At 42.5% G+C, this 20,738-nt stretch overlaps 1 protein-coding gene across 1 annotated transcript in view; it reads left to right on the top strand.

Annotated features, from left to right (window-relative positions):
• Positions 1-20,738, top strand: part of LOC308679050 (sodium channel protein type 5 subunit alpha-like) — a gene marked incomplete at its 3' end in the record, with an annotated part of 63,439 nt that overhangs the window by 20,810 nt on the left and 21,891 nt on the right. The window contains exons 8-18 of the mRNA XM_081346285.1: positions 1,933-2,130; positions 3,641-3,796; positions 5,393-5,791; positions 8,016-8,142; positions 9,540-9,778; positions 11,568-11,780; positions 13,205-13,558; positions 14,458-14,877; positions 16,546-16,665; positions 18,291-18,411; positions 20,278-20,432. Of these exons, the coding sequence (XP_081202411.1) occupies positions 1,933-2,130; positions 3,641-3,796; positions 5,393-5,791; positions 8,016-8,142; positions 9,540-9,778; positions 11,568-11,780; positions 13,205-13,558; positions 14,458-14,877; positions 16,546-16,665; positions 18,291-18,411; positions 20,278-20,432 (2,502 nt within the window). The remainder of the gene's footprint in view (positions 1-1,932; positions 2,131-3,640; positions 3,797-5,392; positions 5,792-8,015; positions 8,143-9,539; positions 9,779-11,567; positions 11,781-13,204; positions 13,559-14,457; positions 14,878-16,545; positions 16,666-18,290; positions 18,412-20,277; positions 20,433-20,738) is intronic.

Raw genomic sequence — 20,738 nt, 5'->3', positions numbered from 1 at the left:
TGGACTAGAAGACCTCCAAGATCCCTTGCAGCTCAATTCTGATCGAATAAAACCAACCTCTGCCTTCAGCATCTTCCAATATCTCTGCTGCCCAATATTTATTTATCAAAATCGAAAACCTATCTTTCTCCCTCAGAGACAGATGTACAAATATAGTTGCTTGCTTGCTTTAGCTGGCTATCTAGGATAGCCTTTGCACCTTGGGTAAAGATCCTATAGAGCAGGGGTGTCAAACTCGCAATGTCACATGACGTGTCGCAACATATCCTGACTTTTTTCCCATTGGGGTTTTGCTATGATGCATCTGGCCTGCAGGCCGGCAGTTTGACACCCCTGCGATAGAAAATGTCATCTTCACGCACTCTATTCCTTGGTGCTCAGTGATCCCACCACCCACACGATGAGGCAGCACAGCAGGACTTATTGAAGTAATCTTTGATTTCATAAAGGAGCTAAAACTTTATTAATGTCTCCACCAGTTGTTATTTCAAGACGTTAATTATAAAATTTAATCACCAATATTAAAAAAAACCGATTCCCAGCTTGCTGGTTTCTCAATCCACCATAAATCTTGAGTGCACATTTATCAAAATGATTACACCTTTTAGCAGAGTGTGAGTTTCCACTGATGGATACCATGCAGCTTTTGAATAGGAATAAGTAGGAGTGAACAGTTAAAATTGAAGCACCTGAAGGCAGGACAAAAAGTAAGTGCTGGAGAGAGAGAACCAACCTAGAATTAAGGAGAAATTTCTTGACAATGAGAACAATTAATCAGTGGAACAGCTTGCCTCCAGAAATTGTGGGTGCTCCATCACAGGAGGTTTTTTGTTGTTGTTAGCTGCGAAGTCGTGTCCGACCCATCGCGACCCTATGGACAACGTTCCTCCAGGCCTTCCTGTCCTCTACCATCTTCTGGAGTCCATTTAAGCTCACGCCTACTGCTTCAGTGACTCCATCCAGCCACCTCATTCTCTGTCGTCCCCTTCTTCTCTTGCCCTCAATCTTTCCCAGCATTAGGCTCTTCTCCAGTGAGTCCTTCCTTCTCATTAGGTGGCCAAAGTATTTGAGTTTTAGCTTCAGGATCTGGCCTTCTAAAGAGCAGTCAGGGTTGATCTCCTCTAGGACTGACCGGTTTGATCGCCTTGCAGTCCAAGGGACTCGCAGGAGTCTTCTCCAGCACCATAGTTCAAAGGCCTCAATTCTTTGGCACTCGGCCTTTTTTAAGAAAAGATTTGATGGCCATTTGTCTGAAATGGTAGGGTCTCCTGATTGAGCAGGGGTCAGACTAGACATCCGCTAGGGTTCCTTCCAACTCTGTAATTCTGTAAATGCTAATCAAAGATTGCACCAGAAGAATAATTTGGGTTTCCAACTCAAGCCAGGATTGCACAAGGTTAAATAAAAATGAGATTCAGACAGCTATGAGGAAAGAAGAAATATTTATTCCTAAAGGTAAACAGTTGGCCTTTAGGGACAGCTACAGAGAAATGGGGTACAGCTACAGACTTTTATAGTGGAGCTTATCCTGGTATGGAAGTGTCTATGTGACACTTGAGGGGTGTGTGTGTGTGTGTGTGTGTGTGTGTGTGTGTGTGTGTGTGTATGAGGTTTATTCTTGTAAACATACAGTTCCACTGGGAGACCTATTTTAATTAACTCTATCTGTGTTTCCAGACCTTATCCTTTGATATGTGGATTAGGTCTAGATAATTTATTTGGCTGTTTGAGGAAGTTTGGGTAAAGGATTTTCCCCCATTTGCTGTTTTTATTTGTTTCAGCTTGACTGACAATTATTTAGTGGAGATGCTGATTCTCAGACCGTTGTGGATTCTGCTGATGTTTAAAGGGAAGATGGAAACAGTATAAAGAATAAAATATATTTTCATATAAAATTTCTCACAACTGGTTAATATATTCTTCTAATTTCAGACACTAAGAGCATCTGGGAAGATCTACATGCTGTTTTTCGTGCTGGTCATTTTTCTGGGCTCATTTTATCTGGTCAATCTAATCTTAGCGGTGGTTACCATGGCTTATGAAGAACAGAGCAAAGCCACCATTGCTGAAACAGAGGCCAAAGAGAGAAAATTCCGGGAAACCATGGAAATGCTAAAAAAAGAGCAAGAGGTGTCTATAACTGGTTGCTTTCATTAAAATGAACACTGTGCCGCTACATCATCACAACCTCCGCTTCTGACAGACAGGATAAGCCTGTGCAGAGCAATTCCAAAAAATTAAGTTGGCTGTTTAAACCATATAACTGAAGCCCCTCCCATTTTTTACATGCTTCATGATGTGCAGAAAATAGGGAGAGGCTTCAATTGTATGTTTGTGGCTGCCATATTGACTTTTTTTTTTTTGATGAGGCCCTTCACAGGCTTTCCTGGACTTGCATAGCAATGATAGCAATAGCTCTGTTGAAAGGTAAATCTTCATCAGGATCCAGTCCAAGCTGGGATTAAACAACATGGAGACTGCTTTAGAAAGAAGGTTGTAGTTTATTGAAGAGGAGAGCCAGACAGAAAGATGGCTCTGGAAAAACTGACTACATGTAGCAGGGAGTGGTGGGTTAATCCTATTATGTTCCAAAGGTCATATCCTGCTTCCCTGGGGCTGTGGCTGATGACGATTGGATTTTTGGTGTGAGGGATTGTTGACTCTAGGGATCTTTGTCTTTCTAATCCCATCTTCCTGGCTCCAATCTTTCTGACAAGATTATCATATCTGCATTTCTGCAGCCCTTTTTTCTGTTTGGGGCAGAGAGACTGGGGGTGGCTGGGGTTGGTTTCTGCCTTTAAAATCCTTTGGGGAAATATATTCTGCCATTTTAATATTTCCCAAAATATTTCTTTCTCTGGATTCTTCCCACAGGTCTTACACTTGTGTACCACTTTAAAGCCCTCTCTAAGCTGCTTACAGACTCAACCTATTGCCCCCAACAGTCTAGGTCCTCATTTTACCCACCACGGAAGGATGGAAGGCTGAGTCAACCTTGAGCCAGTCAGGATCGAACTCCTGGCTGTGGGAATGTAGAGTTAGCCTGCAATACTGCATTCTGACCACTGCGCCACCATGATTCCTATACAATACTTTTATCACATCATCTAGCTTAACTAGTTAAAGCAAGTTTGGTGACTACAACAGAAAGGAGATTTATTTATAGGAAATTCTGATAGAGATAACAAGTCTAACTAAACCTTACCAGGAAGTGAGACTAAGGACATATACTATATGTGTGCCAGGAAAAAAAGGAAGAAGGAAATGACTCAGTTTTTTAAGGAGGGAACATGATGTATGTGGCCTTGAACCTCCTGCATGAAAAATAGGATAGAAAATTCAGATAAATATATTTGGAGACAATGCTAGGGAAGGTGATGAAGGACTACTGTTCTGTTATGCTTTTGAAGGTTATATAGTTTGGATTTGCAAAGATATGCCAGACGTATTTTTAAAGGAGATATATTGAAAATATTACAATTGAGAAAAGACTGCAATTGCCTGGGAATCTTTTAGACAGTTGAGGTAAACCGGCAGCTGTAAGAGGGAAGCTGTCCTTTTAAATAGTAATCTTTATTTTTAAAAAAAGGTATGTGAAAATAGAATTGTATAGTTCCCTTTTGCTCTTTCCACAATCTAGGAATTAAACGCCAGAGAAAATGACAGTATGTCTCATAGCTCTTTTGAAGTGTCTCCAGCATCTAAGGAAGACAAAGAACGAAGCAACAGAATGAAGAAACTTTCCTTAGAAATGGAAGATTCGGGCCCAGCCTCAAATGACAGTCATCGGAAAACAGTATGATAATATACAGTACAGACATTTCTCAACTTACAATGCTTCATTTAGTGACTGTTCAAAGTTAAAACGGCACTGGAAAAAAAGTGACTTATGGACATTTTTCACACTTAGAACCGTTGCAGCATCACCATGGTCACGTGATCAAAATTGAGATGCCTGGCAGTTGGTTCATATTTATGACAGTTGTAGTGTCCCAGGGGTCATGTGATCCCCTTTTGCGACCTTCTGACAAGCAAAGTCAATGGGGGAAGCCAGATTCACTTAACAACCGTGTCGCTAACCTAACAACTCTTGCAAAACTGGAATCTTAAAAGTGTGTGTGGGGGGGAAATGTACCAATTGGGGAAAAAAACCTGACTGCAATATGCAATCCGTAATCACCAGTTGGTGACCCAAAAATCCTTGCATGGAAGTTTTTAGTAAATTTATACCTTCAAAAAGTGACTTTCAAGATATTTTTTTTCTGTGACCTAGGAAAGCAGTCAACTACACTGTGCAATCTGATATTCCATTTTTGTAAAAAAAAATATAAAAAAAAATATTTTCCCCAAAGCCAGGTCCCCAAAGTAAACCCCTAAAAGTGTTTTTCCAAAAGACAACTGGAAATAATGATGATGATGATGATGGTGATGATGATGGAAGGGACTTTAGAGGTCATCCAGTCCAACCTCATGCTCAGGCAGGAAACCCTATACCATTTCAGGCAAATGGCTGTCCAGTCTCTTCTTAAAAACTTCCAGTGTTGGAGCATTCACAACTTCTGGAGGCTAATTGTTCTCACTGTCAGGAAATTCCTCCTTAGTTCCAGGTTGCTTCTCTCCTTGGTTAGTTTCCATCCGTTGCTTCTTGTCCTGCCTTCAGGTGCTTTGGAGAATAGCTTGACTGCCTCTTCTTTGGGGCAGCCCCTGAGATATTGGAAGACTGCTATCAGTGTTTCTTGTTGTTCCTTGTTTCTTTCTTTGAAAGCCTCTATGGAGATTCTCAATCATCTGGCTCATGGTTGCCCCAAGGGTGCTTTTAAAAAAAGCAACTGAACTTCCTTATTTTTTTTCCTTGAAAATATTTTGCTTCTCATCCAAGAAGCTTCTTTAGTTCAACTGAAGTTCAGAAGCTGGATAAGAAGCGAAATGTTTTCAAAGAAAAACCAAAAACGTCCATTGACTTCTGGAAAAGCAAATTTGGGACAACCATGACTGAATGATTGAGAATCTCTATAGATATGCCCCTAAAGTAAGTTGCAGAAATAAATCATAAATAACTTTCTTTATTGACAGGGAGCTCAAAACATTCATATTTTTTCTGCATTGGGCAATAGATTCACAGTCCATAATTTTATTTGAGGGCCCTTGGTATATATGAGCTTGGTTGTTTTCTTGCAGACATTTCATTACCCAAATTAGGTAACATCATCAGTGCTAATGGACTGTCTGCAAGAAAACAACCAAACTCAGAGAACACCAAGGACCCCTCCGTTCAATCCTGAGCTATACAGTCTCTTTTGCCAATTTATTTGAAGAACTTCCCTAGCTGATGGAAACCAACACATGCCAATATTGTGTTGCATTTCGTTTTTCCCCTCCTTGTACTCTGTAGATCTTCAGCTATGGCTATGGACCTTCTTCAAACCCAGCAAAACGGAGACCAAGTCATGGCAGCGTCTTCAATTTCTACCTGTCAGGGAAAGAGACGGGATCCAAGACTGAATTTGGAGATGAAGATTCCGACGGTTTTGGGGAAACGGAGCTCCATCGTAGTTGTGTTTTGCCTACGCGCATAGTCAGGCGTCCAAGCACCCAGAGTCAAGCCAGCTATGGGTCTCATCCAGCAACTCCTAACTACATACAGTCCAATAGATGGAACGCCGGAGATGATTGCAACGGGTTGATCTCCTTGGTGGGACCTGGTGGAATGAGGTCGTTGAACATGGAACCTCTTGCAGGAGAAGCCTTGTTGCTTCCTCCTGTTATGGAAAATCCCAACATGAGTAACCAGGTGGGTTGAAAATATTGGCAATTATTTGCTCTTTCAAGAAAGGGGGTTACGCTTCATAGGCTGTTCATGATGCAGATGTAGTTAGTATACATTAGTAGTATACATTGTTGTATATTGGATAGGGATGTTTTCTGAAGGACCCCAAAATAAGGAGCACAGGCTAATTGTCCTTTGGGATAACACAGCCTAATATTTTCATAAAAGGAGGTAGTTTCTGTGTGAGTATATCAATTATACTTCGTAGCATACAAGTAGTCCCCAACTTATGACAATTGAGCCAAAAATTTCTGTCGCTAACCAAGACAGTTGTTAAGTGAGTTTTGTCCCATTTTACAACCTTACTTGTCACCATTGTTAAATAAATCTCAGCAGCTGTTAAGTTAGTAACATGGTTATTAAGTGAATCTGGCTTCCCCATTGACTCTGCTTGTCAGAAGGTCGCAAAAGGGGATCATGTGACCCTGGGGCCCTGCGACTGTCATAAATACGAACCAGTTGCCAAGCCTCTGAATTTTGATCACGTGACCATGGGGTTGCTGCAACAGTTGTAAGTGTGAAAACTGGCCATAAGTCACCTTTTTCAGTACTGTTGTAACTTCAAATGGTCACTAAAAATGGTCGTAAATCAAGGACTATCTGTATATTATAATCATTTGATTGAGTGAGTGAGAGTGAATTGGGTAAGTGAACAATAGTGAGTCATTTTCAACTTTTATGGACCACACTGTTAGGTAGATTTTATGATTATAATGAATTATATTTATTTAATGAATTTATTTATAGGCTACATCTTTAACTAAGCAGTTTCTACAATTCGTAAGACATGTTTTAAAAAAGCTACTCATTGTGTGAACCTCACTGAAGTGGTATAACTATTTCTCTTGTTAATTTCAGAGGTGTTTCTTATAATTATTTTAGTCTGAATGTCAGAGGGAGTCTGGTAGCACTTTTATGACTAACAAATGAACTGCAGGTGCTTTCTTTATATGCATAGAGTAATTTGACTAATTTAGGACTTAAGTTGGGGGGAACTGGGAGGGAAGGAAGGAAGAAAAGCTGGTTGTGCAAATGTAGATTTAATATGAGACAGATTGCAAACACCTATCAATTAACAACTGTAATACTGGTAGTCCTTTACATGCGACTGTAATGGAGCTTGGACATTGCCGTCATAAACAGGGTCAGTCATGTGATCAGCCTGATTTTATTATTATTATTTTGCAACAGTTGTTAAGCAAATGCTGTTGTCATACAATGAATACTGTAGTAAAATAAATTGCACAGTTGTTAAGTGAATCCCTTGTATGCTACCATGCGGTTTTGTAAAAACTTCTGCTTTTCATCAAAAATGCCATAAAATGAGGTCATGTGACCACAGGATGCTGGAAATCACTGTAAATGCAGCCATGTTGCTGAGCACCCAAAGTCACCGGGGGTGGGGTGGGGTGGGTGACTGTCAGAACTTTTGAACCAGGTTCATAACTTCCTTTTCCCAGGGGAGTTGTAACTTCAAGCAGTTGTATGTTGAGGACTACTTGAATTGTACATTAAAAATCACATTTGCACTTTGCAATGTGGACATTTTCGGTTTAAATTCTACTTCAGTCAAGTTGCTCTGTGCTTCAGAAAAGCAGTAGCTCAAGAAAGCAGCTTGACTCCCTCTTCTTTGGGGCAGCCCCTGAGATATTGGAAGACTGCTATCATGTTACCCATCGTCCTTCTCTTCATTAGACTAGACATTAAACTAGACATGGTTGTTTAATCCAGTACAATGGAGAACAGCTTGACTCCCTCTTCTTTGGGGCAGCCCCTGAGATATTGGAAGACTGCTATCATGTCTCCCCTCGTCCTTCTCTTCATTAGACTAGACATTACACTAGACATGATTGTTTAATCCAGTACAATGGAGAACAGCTTGACTTCCTCTTCTTTGGGGCAGCCCCTGAGATATTAGAAGACTATCATGCCATCCCTCGTCCTTCTCTTCATTAAACTAGACATACCCAATTCCAGCAACTGTTCCCTATATGTTTTAGCCTCCAGTCCCCTGATCATCTTTGTTGCTCTTCTCTGCACTCTTCTCTGCTCTCATACAGACTACCTGTATAGGACTCATATTTCAGTTTTAAGAATCCTTTGACTTGCCTGGTGTATAAATTGTCATATTTCTGTCCAAAGAGCAGGAATATTTATAAGTAAACCTACTGCATACATCTTTAAACAGATGTCTCTGTATGATGAAGCTAACAAGATGGTCCAAGTTCATCAACTGTCAGTTGATTATTACAACCAGCCACTTCAGAGACAGCGGGCAGCGAGTGTGGTCAGCATTATTACCAGCGTCCTTGAAGGTACAGGTTTTCTTTTGCAGAACTTTTGTTCCTAAACAAGGGGATGGTCTAGGACAGGGGTAGGCCACCTTGGCTCTTTTATGACTGGTGGACTTCAACTCCCAGAATTCCTGAGCCAGCCATGCTGAGGGAAAAGGGAGAAGTTTCCAAGCTGAGTCATGCTGGCTCAGGAATTTTGGGAGTTGAAGTCCAAGAGTCATAAAAGAGCCAAGGTTGCCTACCCCTGGCCTAGGCGTAGGCTGCTTTATGACTGGTGGACTTCAACTCCCAGAATTCCTGAGCCAGCATGGCTTATCATGAAAACCTCTCCCTTTCCCCTCAGCATGGCTGGCTCAGGAATTCTGGGAGTTGAAGTCCACCAGTCATAAAAGAGTCAAGGTTGCCTACCCCTGCGGCCTAGTGAGTCCTGACAATTTTACGACCTTTTTGAGAACAATGTTAAGTGAATTGTGTTGTTTTTTTAAGTGAATCCAATTTTCCCCCTGGACTTAGCTTTTCGGAAGTGGGCTGGGAAGATTATAAGTGGTGATCACATGATCGTGGGACAGTGCAACTGTCATAGGTACATGCCAGTTGCCAAGCACCCGAATCTTGATCATGGGTGCAAGGGTCAGCCCTAAGTTACTTTTTTCATGGCTGTTGTATCTTTGAGCTGTCACTAAATGAATAGCTGCCAAGGATTACTACAGTAGCAATTCCTTTCCAGTAGAAATTGTAAATTAGGAAAATCTGTCATATTTTTCAATGTTTTTATTGTATTTATTAAATTTTTATGCTACCCATCTCCCCTGTAAGGTGATTCTGGGCCACTGTATTTGTTTATGGTCTGTTATTTTGAAATTTTTACAAATGCTTGCATGCCAACTTTCTGTTGTATGGAATTTGCAACCAAAAGTGTTTCTTAAAAAACATAAAGAGCAGTGGCTGAAAAATAAAACACCTTTTCCTAACCATTCAGATTCCTACAATTATCGAAGTAAAACATGTTTTATCTAATGTCTGAATTTCATCAGAGACCGTTGTGTTTTTTCCGGGAATGAACTGCAGAGAAGTTTTGTACATTTTGTACATTCTCAACCAAAGTTAGAAGGATAGGCCATAAAAAATCTTAAACGAGTAGGTCAATAACAACAACTTCTTCTTCTTCTTCTTCTTCTTCTTCTTCTTCTTCTTCTTCTTCTTCTTCTTCTTCTTCTTCTTCTTCTTCTTCTTCTTCTTCTTCTTCTCCTCCTCCTCCTCCTCCTCCTCCTCCTCCTCCTCCTCCTCCTCCTCCTCCTCCTCCTCCTCCTCCTTTTCTTTCTCCTTCCCCTTCCCCTCCCCCTCCTCCTTCCCCTCCTCCTTGTCTTTCTCCTCCCCCTCCCCCTTCTTCTCCCCATCCTCCTTTTCCCCTTGTTTAGAGCTCGAAGAATCAGATCGAAAATGGCCTGGCTTCTTGAACAAGTTAGCCCGCAAGTATTTTATCTGGAACTGTTGCCCTCTGTGGCAGAAAATAAAGAAGAAAGTGGGTGTGATTGTAATGGACCCCTTTACTGATCTCATCATCACACTTTGCATTGTGATGAACACTCTTTTTATGGCCTTGGACCACTACAAAATGACCCCCGAGTTTGAGCAAGCTCTTTCGAGTGGTAACATGGTAAGTGTAATGTATTGGGATTTTTACTTGTAGTGATTCACGTATCTGTTTGAATGCTGCTTAAAGGTTGCTCAATGGTGTGTCTGTGTAATGGTCACTGACTAAGCCAGACCTGTCTCCAAGAACATCATTGGTTGATTTGGGGTAGGAATGGGTTCCTTTAAACCTATTGGCCGCCGCCTAGTGGCCAACCGTATAAGTAGCTGCGCAGCAGCCACTGTTTCAGTTCTGTTCCTGTTTGCCTCAATAAAGCAATGTTCCTGTTTGCAACCTTCCATCTCGCTTATTGCCTGCAAAGAACCAGCTACACAACAGTAAGCAAATGCTGAAGCAGAAGAGAATCTACCCCTGTTTTACATTCATAAAATGCTAAAAATTTGGTTGATCCCTTTGGCTGAAGTGTTAGGGGATCCCTATAGATTTCTTTTTCTTCTTGATTTGAAAACCAGAAGGAGATCTTTGGCATGTGATATACTGATTGCTGTTGCAACTTCTTTGCTAATTATTTTTGATAGTTTTAATTTACTGTCAGATGATCAAGGTTGTACTTCAAGGTGGAAAGATGTGACTTGTTTAAAAATATTAAACCTGATGCTATACAGGGAGTCCACGACTTATGGCCACAATTGAGCCCAAAATTTCTGTTGCTAAGTGAGAAATTTGTTAAGTGACTTTTTCCCCATTTTGTGACATTTCTTGCCACAGTTGTTAAGTGAATCACTGCAGTTCTTAAGTTAGTCACACGGTTGTTAAGTGGATCTGGCTTCCCCATTGACTGCTTGTCAAAAGGTCCCAAAAGGGGATCACATGACTTTGAGACACAGCAACAGTCATAAATATGAGCCAGTTGCCAAGCAACTGAATTTTGATCACATGATCATGGGGATGCTCTAAAGGCTGTAAGTGTGAAAAATAGTTACTGTATGTCACTTTTTAAAGTGCCATTGTAACTTTGAACAGTCACTAAATGAACTGCTGTAAGTCGAGGACTACCTGTACTGATCAAAATAGGGCAAGTCTTTGATTGTGTGGTCTTGGCTGCCATCTTGATTTTTTTAAACCTTCCTGTTGATTCTCCTCTTTGTTTGAATTGATAATAATAAAACAACCAATCAAGGATCACATAACATTAACAAAAATTGAACTGAATATATGGAAGACTAAGAGAGAGTCAGTTTAGTCAAGTGGTGAAGGCCCAGGAGGCTGTGAGTTCTAGCCCTGCTTTAACTATGAAAGCCAACTGGATGACTTGGGCCAATCACCAGGAGATGGTGAGTTCTAGTCCTGCCTTAGCTATGAAAGCTGACTGGATGGCTTTGGGCCAATCACCAGGAGACGGTGAGTTCTAGTCCTGCCTTAGCTATGAAAGCTGACTGGATGGCTTTGGGCCAATCACCAGGAGGCTGTGAATTCTAGTGCTGCTTTAACTATGAAAGCCGACTAGATGGCTTTGGGCCAATCACCAGGAGGCTGTGAGTTCTAGTCCTGCCTTAGCTATGAAAGCTGACTGGATGACTTTGGGCCAGTCACCAGGAGGCTGTGAGTTCTAGTCTTGCCTTAGGCATGAAAGCCAGCTGGATAATCCAGTCACTCTCTCAGCCCAACCACCTCACAGGGTTCTTGAAGTGGGGAAAAAAGGAGTACTGGGTATTTTCACCATCTTGAGTTACTTATAAAGTAATGAAGGCAGGATTCTAAAAAAAATCTAATAAAGAAACAAACATGAAGTAGCCCTCATCTTCCTCAGGACTGACTCTGCTATTTTTTTTTCTTTCTCTGAATCTGACAGATTTTCACAGCAATTTTCACGGCAGAAATGATCCTGAAAATCATCGCCATGGACCCTTACCATTATTTTCAGCAGCGCTCAAACATCTTTGACAGCGTGATTGTCCTGATCAGCATAATTGAACTGAGCACGTCTAGCGAGGCCAAAGAGGACAGGAAAGGGAAAAAAGGAGGGAAAAAGGGCAGCTTCTCTGTGCTGCGAACCTTGAGGCTGGTAACTGTTTGTTCTGTGGCTTTGGAGCTACAGGTGGTCCTCGACGCACCACCACAACTGAGCCCAAAATTTCTGTCGTTAAGTGAGACATTTGTTAAGTGAGGTTTACCCCATTTGACGACCTTTCTTGCCTCAGTTGTTAAGTGAATCAATGCAGTTCTTAAGTTAGTAACATGGCTGTTAAGTGAATCCGGCTTCCCAATTGATTTTGCTTGTCAGAAGGTCGCCAAAGGGGATCACGTGACCCCGGGGCACTGCAACTGTCATAAATACGAGTCAGTTGCCAAGCATCTGAATTTTGATCATGTGACCACGGGGGAATGTTGCAAATGGTCATAAGTCACTTTTTTTCAGTGCCGTTGTAACTTTGAACGGTCACTAAATGAATTGTTGTAGTTTGAGGGCTATCAGTAAATGGACAATATTTTTTAAATTTATGGATCGCTGACAGAGATGGCTTGAATGTTTAAGAAAGGGAGTCGCGATTGTCTCAACTTTTTTGACCTCTTACTTCCTTCTTACGTCCTCCTGGATTCGCGGCTCAGTTTTGAAGATCATATAGGAGCCGTGACCAGGGGGGCTTTTGCCCAGGTTCGCCTGGTGTGCCAGTTGCGGCCCTACCTGGACCGAGATGCCCTACACACAGTCACTCATGCGCTCGTGACCTCCCGATTGGACTACTGCAACGCTCTCTACATGGGGCTGCCCTTGAGGACCACTTGGAGGCTTCAACTGGTGCAGAATGCAGCCGCGTGGGTTGTGGTGGGGGGTTCCCGATACTCCCATGAAACACCTCTGCTCCGTGAGCTGCATTGGCTTCCGGTTGCCCTCCGGGTGAGATTCAAGGTGCTGGTGATGACCTATAAAGCCCTGAACGGCTTGGGTCCGGGATATCTGAGGGAACACCTGCTGCCGGCATCAAGCTCCCTTCGTTCTGTGCGCTCCCACAAGGAGGGTCTCCTCAGGGTACCGCCGGTAAAAGATTGCCGGCGGACAATACCCAAGGGGAGGGCCTTCTCTGTGGGTGCGCCGGCCCTTTGGAACCAGCTGCCTGTAGAGCTTAGGACTGCCCCTGACCTTCACTCATTCCGCCGGGACCTGAAGACCTGGCTCTTTGAGCTCTCTGGCCTGGACTGAGAGTATTAACTGGGGTTTTAATTGTATTTTTTAATTGTAATTGGGTTATATTTCAAGGTTAGTGTAATTATTTTAATTGTTTTTAATTTTTGTAACTTGTTGCATTGTTTTTTAAAAAACCTTGTGAACTGCCCTGAGTCCTACGGGAGAAGGGCGGTATATAAGTTTAATAAAATAAATAAATAAATAAATAATAGTTATCTTTGAACATGGTACTTGACATACTGTATTATTCTGCCATTGTTAAAATCGATTTGAAACTGATTTGATCTTCTCGTCTTCAACAGATGAGAGTCTTCAAGCTGGCAAAGTCTTGGCCCACCTTAAATACCCTCATAAAAATCATCTTAAATTCAGTGGATGCTCTTGGCAACTTGACCCTGGTCCTGGCCATTATCGTCTTTATTTTTGCTGTATTTGGGATGCAGCTGTTTGGGAACAGTTATAAAATCTCTTGCAAGAAGTTAGATCCCACTTGCAAAGTACGCTGGCACATGGAGGACTTTTTCCATTCTTTTCTCATTATCTTCCGAATCCTGTGCGGGGAGTGGATTGAGACCATGTGGCACTGCATGGTGGTGGCTGAGCGGTCGCTGTGCCTGCTGGTCTTCATGCTGGTGATGGTGATTGGGAATTTAGTGGTGAGTGTCCTTGAGCTTCTTTCTTCTCTTTATTTTTTATTTTTTTATTTATTTTATTTTAATTCCATTTATATCCCGCCCTTCTCCGAAGACTCAGGGCGGCTTACAAGCTTAGCAGTAGCCTTCATTCTATGTATATGGCCTGCTTATTAGGGCTTTCACACACCTCCCCCCCCCAAGCGGCATTATTACAAAGTCAGCTTATTGCCCCCAACAATCTGGGTCTATTGGGTTTATTGTCTGTCTGTCTGTCTCTATTTACCTCTCTGTTTTCTATACACTCTATTTTCAGTGTCATTTTAACTTTGAACCGGCCACTAAAGGAAAGGTTGCAATTTGAAGACTACCTGTATCTATGAAATCACCAGGAGATGAACTTTTTGCAGATTAGAAAAGAGCCAACACATTGTTCAAATATGCCAGACATGTCAAACACAAGGCCCAGGGGCCGGATCCGGCCCGCGAAGTGGTTTCATGCGGCCCGCGAAGCCATCCTGGAAACAGGGAGGGAACGGCCCCCACTGCCTTGGCCCTGGCCCAGAGACCCTCCTTCCGCCAGAGACCCTCAGATCTGTCCCACTCCTGCCCAGGCCCCCACAGTTACCCTTGATGCCAATGATGTAGAGCTGGCCACGCCCACCCAGTAGGCCATACACACTCTAGCCACGCCCACCCAGCAGGCCACGCCCACCCTGGCCATACCCACCCGGCCCCTTGAGGGCAACCACAATGCTGATGAGGCTCTCAATGAAATTGAGTTTGACACCTCTTGTAAACGACCTCTGTCTCCGCATTAGTATTCCAAATGATAATAATAATAATAATAATAAATCTGTTCTAAGCAAATCTAATAATAATTCGCATCTGTTATTAATCTTTCGTTTTGTCCTTCCTCTGAGGTTCTCAACCTGTTCATTGCCCTTCTGCTGAATTCCTTCAGTACCGATAACCTCACTCAGCAGCCAGAAGAGGACAGGGAAACCAACAACTTGAAGATTGCCTTCGCTAGGATCCACAGAGGACTTCACGTTACAAAACAGGCTGTGTTGACCATTTTCTTCCGAGTTTTGGGGTGGAAGAGGAAAGCAACCTCCAAGAAAGTAAAGTGTGACTTGGAGAAAAGTGAGGTAGAAATGAGAAGCCACATTCATAATTCCAAAGAGGGTCACAGCAGCCCTTGGGCAAGCGAGAAGAGCAACCAAGATGACTTTATCTCCAACCCCAGCGTGTTTATCTGTGTTCCGATTGCTCATGTGGAAAGTGATAGCGACGCCTCAGAAGATCTGGGCTCGGTCATGGAGACAGAGTGTACAAAGCAGGTTAGGAGCTAGATTTGGGTCAGCTGGTCACAAAGTCGGGTTGGGTCAGTAGGAGACCTGCAGGACGCTCTAGGTCAGGGGTCAGCAACCTGAAACAGTGAAAGAGCCACTCGGAACCGGTTCCCTCCCCAAAGGAAAAACTGGGAGCCACAAAAAATGTGTGCACATGCGCAGAACAGGGTTTGACTGAAGAGTGGAGCCAAGGCGAGATATGCATCTACCCTGCATATTTGAATTGATTGGTTGAACTTTTTTAGTCGCACCTTTCTTTTTTTTTTGGACTGCACATGGCAGAGGACTGGGAGCCGCAGGAGATGGCTGAAAGAGCTGCATGCGGCTCCGGAGCCGCGGGTTGCAGACCTGTGCTCTAGGTTGAAACTACATCTTTGAAGAAGACAGTGGCTAACCATGTGAGAACAGCTATTATGAGTCCATGAAAGCACCAGGATTGAACTTGATTCCAAGGAGCTATTGTTCATCAGTTATTTCCCTTAGAGCGGTGTTTCTCAACCTCGGCAGCTCTAAGGTGTCTTGACTTAAACTCCCAGAATTCCCCAGCCAGCAGGTTGTATGGGGAATTCTGGGAGTTGAAGTCCAAACATCTTGATGTTGAAAAACAGGTGCCTTAGAGAGGACCAGTACTGGTTCATCAAGATGTCCTGGTTTTGTTGCTTACCTAGGAACCAAATTTTTGTCAGAAATTGCAAATCTGGCAAAAGGTTAAAGGTTAAAGTGTATACTATTTCCCTTCACCTTCTCTTTCTATGAGAATATCTACTTAAGTCTGTAGGCAGAAATGCTGATAAATAAATTCTAGGAAGATGCACATAATATTTTGCATCATCCTTTAATCATTTTGCAGGCCTCTCAGGGGGAGTATAATTAGTGAGATGGATGGCATATAAATGTAATAAATAAAAATTCTTCTTTCTTGGATAAACAACAGCAACCTATCTGCTGGAGTGTTGAGAAAAGTAAAAACGCAGCCACAACCATGGGGTCAAAGCTTCAACTCCTTTTTTGTGGATTTTTGTGTGTGAATATCCCTGGACAGGAGGTTTAGGTGCGAGGATATTTGTTGGAAAATGGTACAGGTAGTCCTCGACTTACAACCACAATTGAGACCCCAAAATTTTCATTGCTAAGCAAGACAGTTAAATGAGCTTTGCCCCATTTTATGACCTTTCCTGACACAGTGGTTAAGTGAATCACTGCATTTGTTAAGTTAGTGACAGGGTTGTTAAGTGAATCTGGCTTCCCCATTGACTTTGCTTGTCAGAAGGTTGCAAAATGTGGTCCCAGGACACTGCAACCGTCGTAAGTACATGCCAGTTGCCAAGCCTATGAATTTTGGTCATGTGACCATGGGGATGCTGAAACAGTTGTAAGCATGAAAAATGCTCACAAGTCACTTTTTGAGTGCCGCTGTAACTTGAAATGGTTACTAAACAAATGGTTGTAAGTTGAGGACTACCTGTATATGGAAAAGAAGAAAAATAAATTTAGCCAGAATCCTGATTTTTAAACTCTGGGCAGGGGCATCTGTAGGGTTGGCACCCACAAAAGAGAGGTAAGGCCTGGATCAGCTGATTGTGGCTGGCATATTGGTAGCCAAGGCAACCAGTGCTTAGCAAACTCATTTTGAATCCCAGCTATTGTGATTTTCAGCAAGAAAACCAGTTGCGCTTGAGGGGAGAAAAGGCCAAAAGCTGTGAAGTCTGGAGCCGGACGTCAGAAATTTCTATTCCCAAAGGGAAAGTCGGATCCTCGCTGTCCAAGGGAAAAGAGGTAAATACCACTCCCCAATCTACAGCAAGGAAAAATGTTACCAAAGTGATCTGTGAGTGAAGTTCAGATTTAACTTGTAGCATGTACTGAGAAGATTCCTAGGCCTAGGCCAGAGGTAGGCAACCTTGGCTCTTTTATGACTGGTGGACTTCAACTCCCAGAATTCCTGAGCCATCATGGCTCAGCTTGGAAACCTCTCCCTTTTCCCTCAGCATGGCTGGCTCAGGAATTCTGGGAGTTGAAGTCCACGCGTCATAAAAGAGTCAAGGTTGCCTACCCCTGGCATAGGCTTAAATCAGTTTAATTGAGCCTTCACATGTGTGGACCTAATCTTTCACCCTCCCATATGGGGATTCTCTGGGGAACATAGCCGCTCAATCTTTCTCAGCCCAAGTTATCTACCTGTACGTCCTCGACTTACAACAATTCATTTAATGACTGTTCGAAGTTACAACAGCACTGAAAAAACTGGCATATGATAATTTTTCACACTTACACTCAACATATGACCAGAATTGAGCCCAAAACTTCTGTTACAAGGTTGAGGCAGAGATTAAGTGAATTTTGCCCCATTTTACTTTCCTTTTCTTGCTACAGCGGCTAACTGAATCACTGCAGTTCTCAAGTTAGTAACACGGTTATTAAGTGAAGCTGAGTTCCTCATTGACTTCGTTTGTCAGAAGGTCACAAAAGGGAATCATGTGACTGGGACACTGAAACCGTCATAAATATTGAACTATCTCGGACAAGGATCAGAAAGAGACGGCCGGCTTGGGTTTAACGATTTATTCGCTTCAGCTCCGGACGAGCTGACAAGCGGTAAAACATGCCTTTATATAGTAAACTGTAAACGTCAACAACAAATCAGGAACTCGTATTCTCCTGCCGCGAGACCCGCGTCCAATGGCCAGCTGGCAGCTTTGACAGCTCCCTGGTGATGGCGCATGCACAGCTCGGCCGGGGGGAATCCGTCAGCTGGCTGGCGCACCAGCTGAGTAGCGCGTGCATCCTCGGCCGGCATTCTGACAGCTCGCGGCGGTCAGTCTGTTGGGTAATGCGCCTGCGCGGCTTTCTGACAGCTGTCAGTGTCAGCGGCTGCTGGCGCGCATGTGAGTTTGGTTCCGACGACCTTTTGACAGCTGTCAACTGTCAAGTGCGGCCGCGAGGAGTTTCCCTGTTCTTCTGCGGCCGGGAGAATGTCAGTACGTAACAAATATGGGTGTCAGTTACCAAGCATCCGAATTCTGATCACACAATCACGGGGATGCTGCAACGGCTGTAAGCGTGGAAAAGAATCATAAGTCACTTTTTTCAGTGCCGTTGTAACTTGGAATGGTCACTAAATGAACTGCTGTAAATCAAGGACTGCCTGTGTTAACTAAGAATGTGCAGAGATCAAAATCTGCTTAACACACCCATGGGTGTGTTCTGTGATCCGGTAATGGCCTCAGTGTTACCTTCTTCAAACTACTTTTGCCATTTGAGTTCAGATCATGCAGAAGCCCAACGCTTCCACTCCATGTTTAAAAAAATGGTGCTGTCTTCTCTCAGCATTTACTCTAGGAATGCCAAGGGACAGCTGATCCTGTAGAAACATCTGGCCTGACTTTTTTGTTTTGTAGAATGCAGACTCCACCAGCTGTTCAGAAGGCAGCACTGTGGATCTGACAGACCCAGATGAATTCCTGAAGAACATCTCTGAGCTTGATGAGCATTTCAAGCAGCCAGAGGATTGTTTCCCAAAACGTAAGGAGCCCCTTGACAGATGTATATGATTTTATATTCATAAGGATGTCCCGAGAGATATCTGTGGGTCTGTGGGTCAGAATCTACCAGATGGTGGCCATGACATTTATAACTGAAGCGTCATCCCCCTCATGTATCTGCAGATGTAAAGTGGTCAGCTTATGATTGGATGCCTGCAATCTCTTGAAGTTAAAACAAACCTTTCTGAAGTTCTGATGGCTGCCCCCCCTCCCGCCACCAGTAATATTTATTATTTATTTATTTATTGATGGGATTTATATCCCGCCCTATCTCCCGAAGGACTCAGGGTGGCCATATTTCAAGCGTTTTGATAACTGGCCCAGATTTATACCTATTTGCAATGCCCCACGGTCATGTGACTATGTTCTACAATATTGGTATTTACTTCTGTTTTTTGCCAAAAAGCTTCTGATAGCAAATAATCGGTTTCCTTGACGACTGCAACGTTCAGTTAACAACTGAGGTGGTCACTTTAGGTCTGTGGTGATCTGTGGTGACCTCCGCAAGAAAAAAAGGTCGTAAAAACAAATCTGGTCACATGACAACCCATTCTGTGATTACTATGACGGTGATGGGCAAGACTCCATGATGGTTTACCTACATTTTAAGGAGCAAGGCTTCATGATGCCATACCCACCACCATGCAGGTTTTGATATACGGACTCACAGACGTATCAGAGCATCACCAAAATGGCCCACTTTGACTTTTTTTTAAAGTATGGTTCTCTGAAAACTGTATCCAATTTTCTTCAAGGACTGCCCAGCTGATTTGTCTTCTAACAGTCCAAAGATCCATGCATCTTCAACTAATACTCAAACACATCTCAGTCCATGCATTTTAGATGGGATGAGAGAAGTTCTGACTTTAAAAGTTGAGAATGTATAGCAACTGACTTGCTTCTTTTCAACAAGCCTTTAATACATCTTAACACTATTTAGTCCTTGACTCAATTTACATGGTTCTCCTTACTTCTAACCATAAATTGGTAGATGTCTATGGAGACTCTTGGTCATCCAGATCATGGCTGTCACTAAAGTGTTTTTTCAAGAGGCAACTGGACTGTTTTTCTTTTTCCTTGAAGACAGGACTGAAGAAGCTTCTTGGATGAGAAGCAAAATGTCTTCAAGGAAAACAAACAAACAACCTCTCGTTGCCTCTTGAAAAAGCCTCTTTGGGATGACCTAAGCTCATAAGTATATCACCAATCCAATTTTTCCCACCTTTTTTCCCCATCTAATAAACTTTCCTGAAGATAAATATTTGACTTTGTACAACTTTTGTTGCTATAGTAAGGTAATATATATGTACTCCATGGTCAAATGATCAAAATTGACAATTGCTGTGTGTTTATGCCAGTCCTGGGGTCATTTGCAGCTTTCACAACCAGCTTCCAATAAGCAAAGTCAATGGTAGAAACCAAATTGGCTTAAGGATCGCATCATTTACTTAATAAATGTGGGGAAAATGTCATAAACTGGGGCAAAGCTCACTTAACAACTGTCTTGCTTAGCAATGGGAAGTCAGTTGTAAGTCCAGGACCACCCGTACTTTTATGAATTTTATCATTTTTCCCCTCCTCGATCAATTCAAGCTACAATTGCTTTTGAACATTTTGAACATTTCTTCATTCAGAAAGGATGGTCAAAACTTTTCATCATCCCAGACAGGATGGCCAACTGGATTAGTGGTGTCTTCCCAGAGAGGTTCAGCAAGCCTCTTGAAAGACAGGATGCAGAGCTAAATATATATATATATATATTAATATATATATATATATTAACCTGTTCACAAGAATTGTCTTTGTGCATTAATTTTGTTCCTTGTGACTTCAATGTCTCTTTCAGGATGTGTTCACCGTTATCCTTGGTGTTCCGTGAATACTACTAAGTTTCCAGGGAAAACCTGGTGGAATTTAAGAAAGACATGTTACCAAATTGTGGAACACAACTGGTTTGAAAGCTTCATTGTGTTCATGATTTTGTTGAGTAGTGGAGCGTTGGTATGTCAACTCTTTTTTCTTTAACATTAATTGAAGCAGAAGAAAGGGAAGTACAGTGTCATTTCCAGGAAGGAATAATGTAGAACATGGTTTCTCAATCTTGACAGCTTTAAAATTTCCCAGGCTAGCTGGGAAATTCTGGGATTTGAAGTCCATGCATCTTAAAGATGCTGAAACTGAGAAACGCTGATGTAGACAAATACGGATAGCTCCCAATCTACAACATTTTGTTTAGTAATCGATCAAAGTTACGTCACTGGAAAAAGTGAGTTATGACTTTTTTTTTCATACATTGCAACATCCCCA

Source organism: Vipera berus (assembly GCF_964194415.1).
Source record: "Vipera berus genome assembly, chromosome: Z".
Classification (NCBI taxonomy): Eukaryota; Metazoa; Chordata; class Lepidosauria; order Squamata; family Viperidae; genus Vipera; species Vipera berus.
Note: the sequence above shows the minus strand (reverse complement) of the source record. Positions and strands in the feature narration are given on the sequence as shown.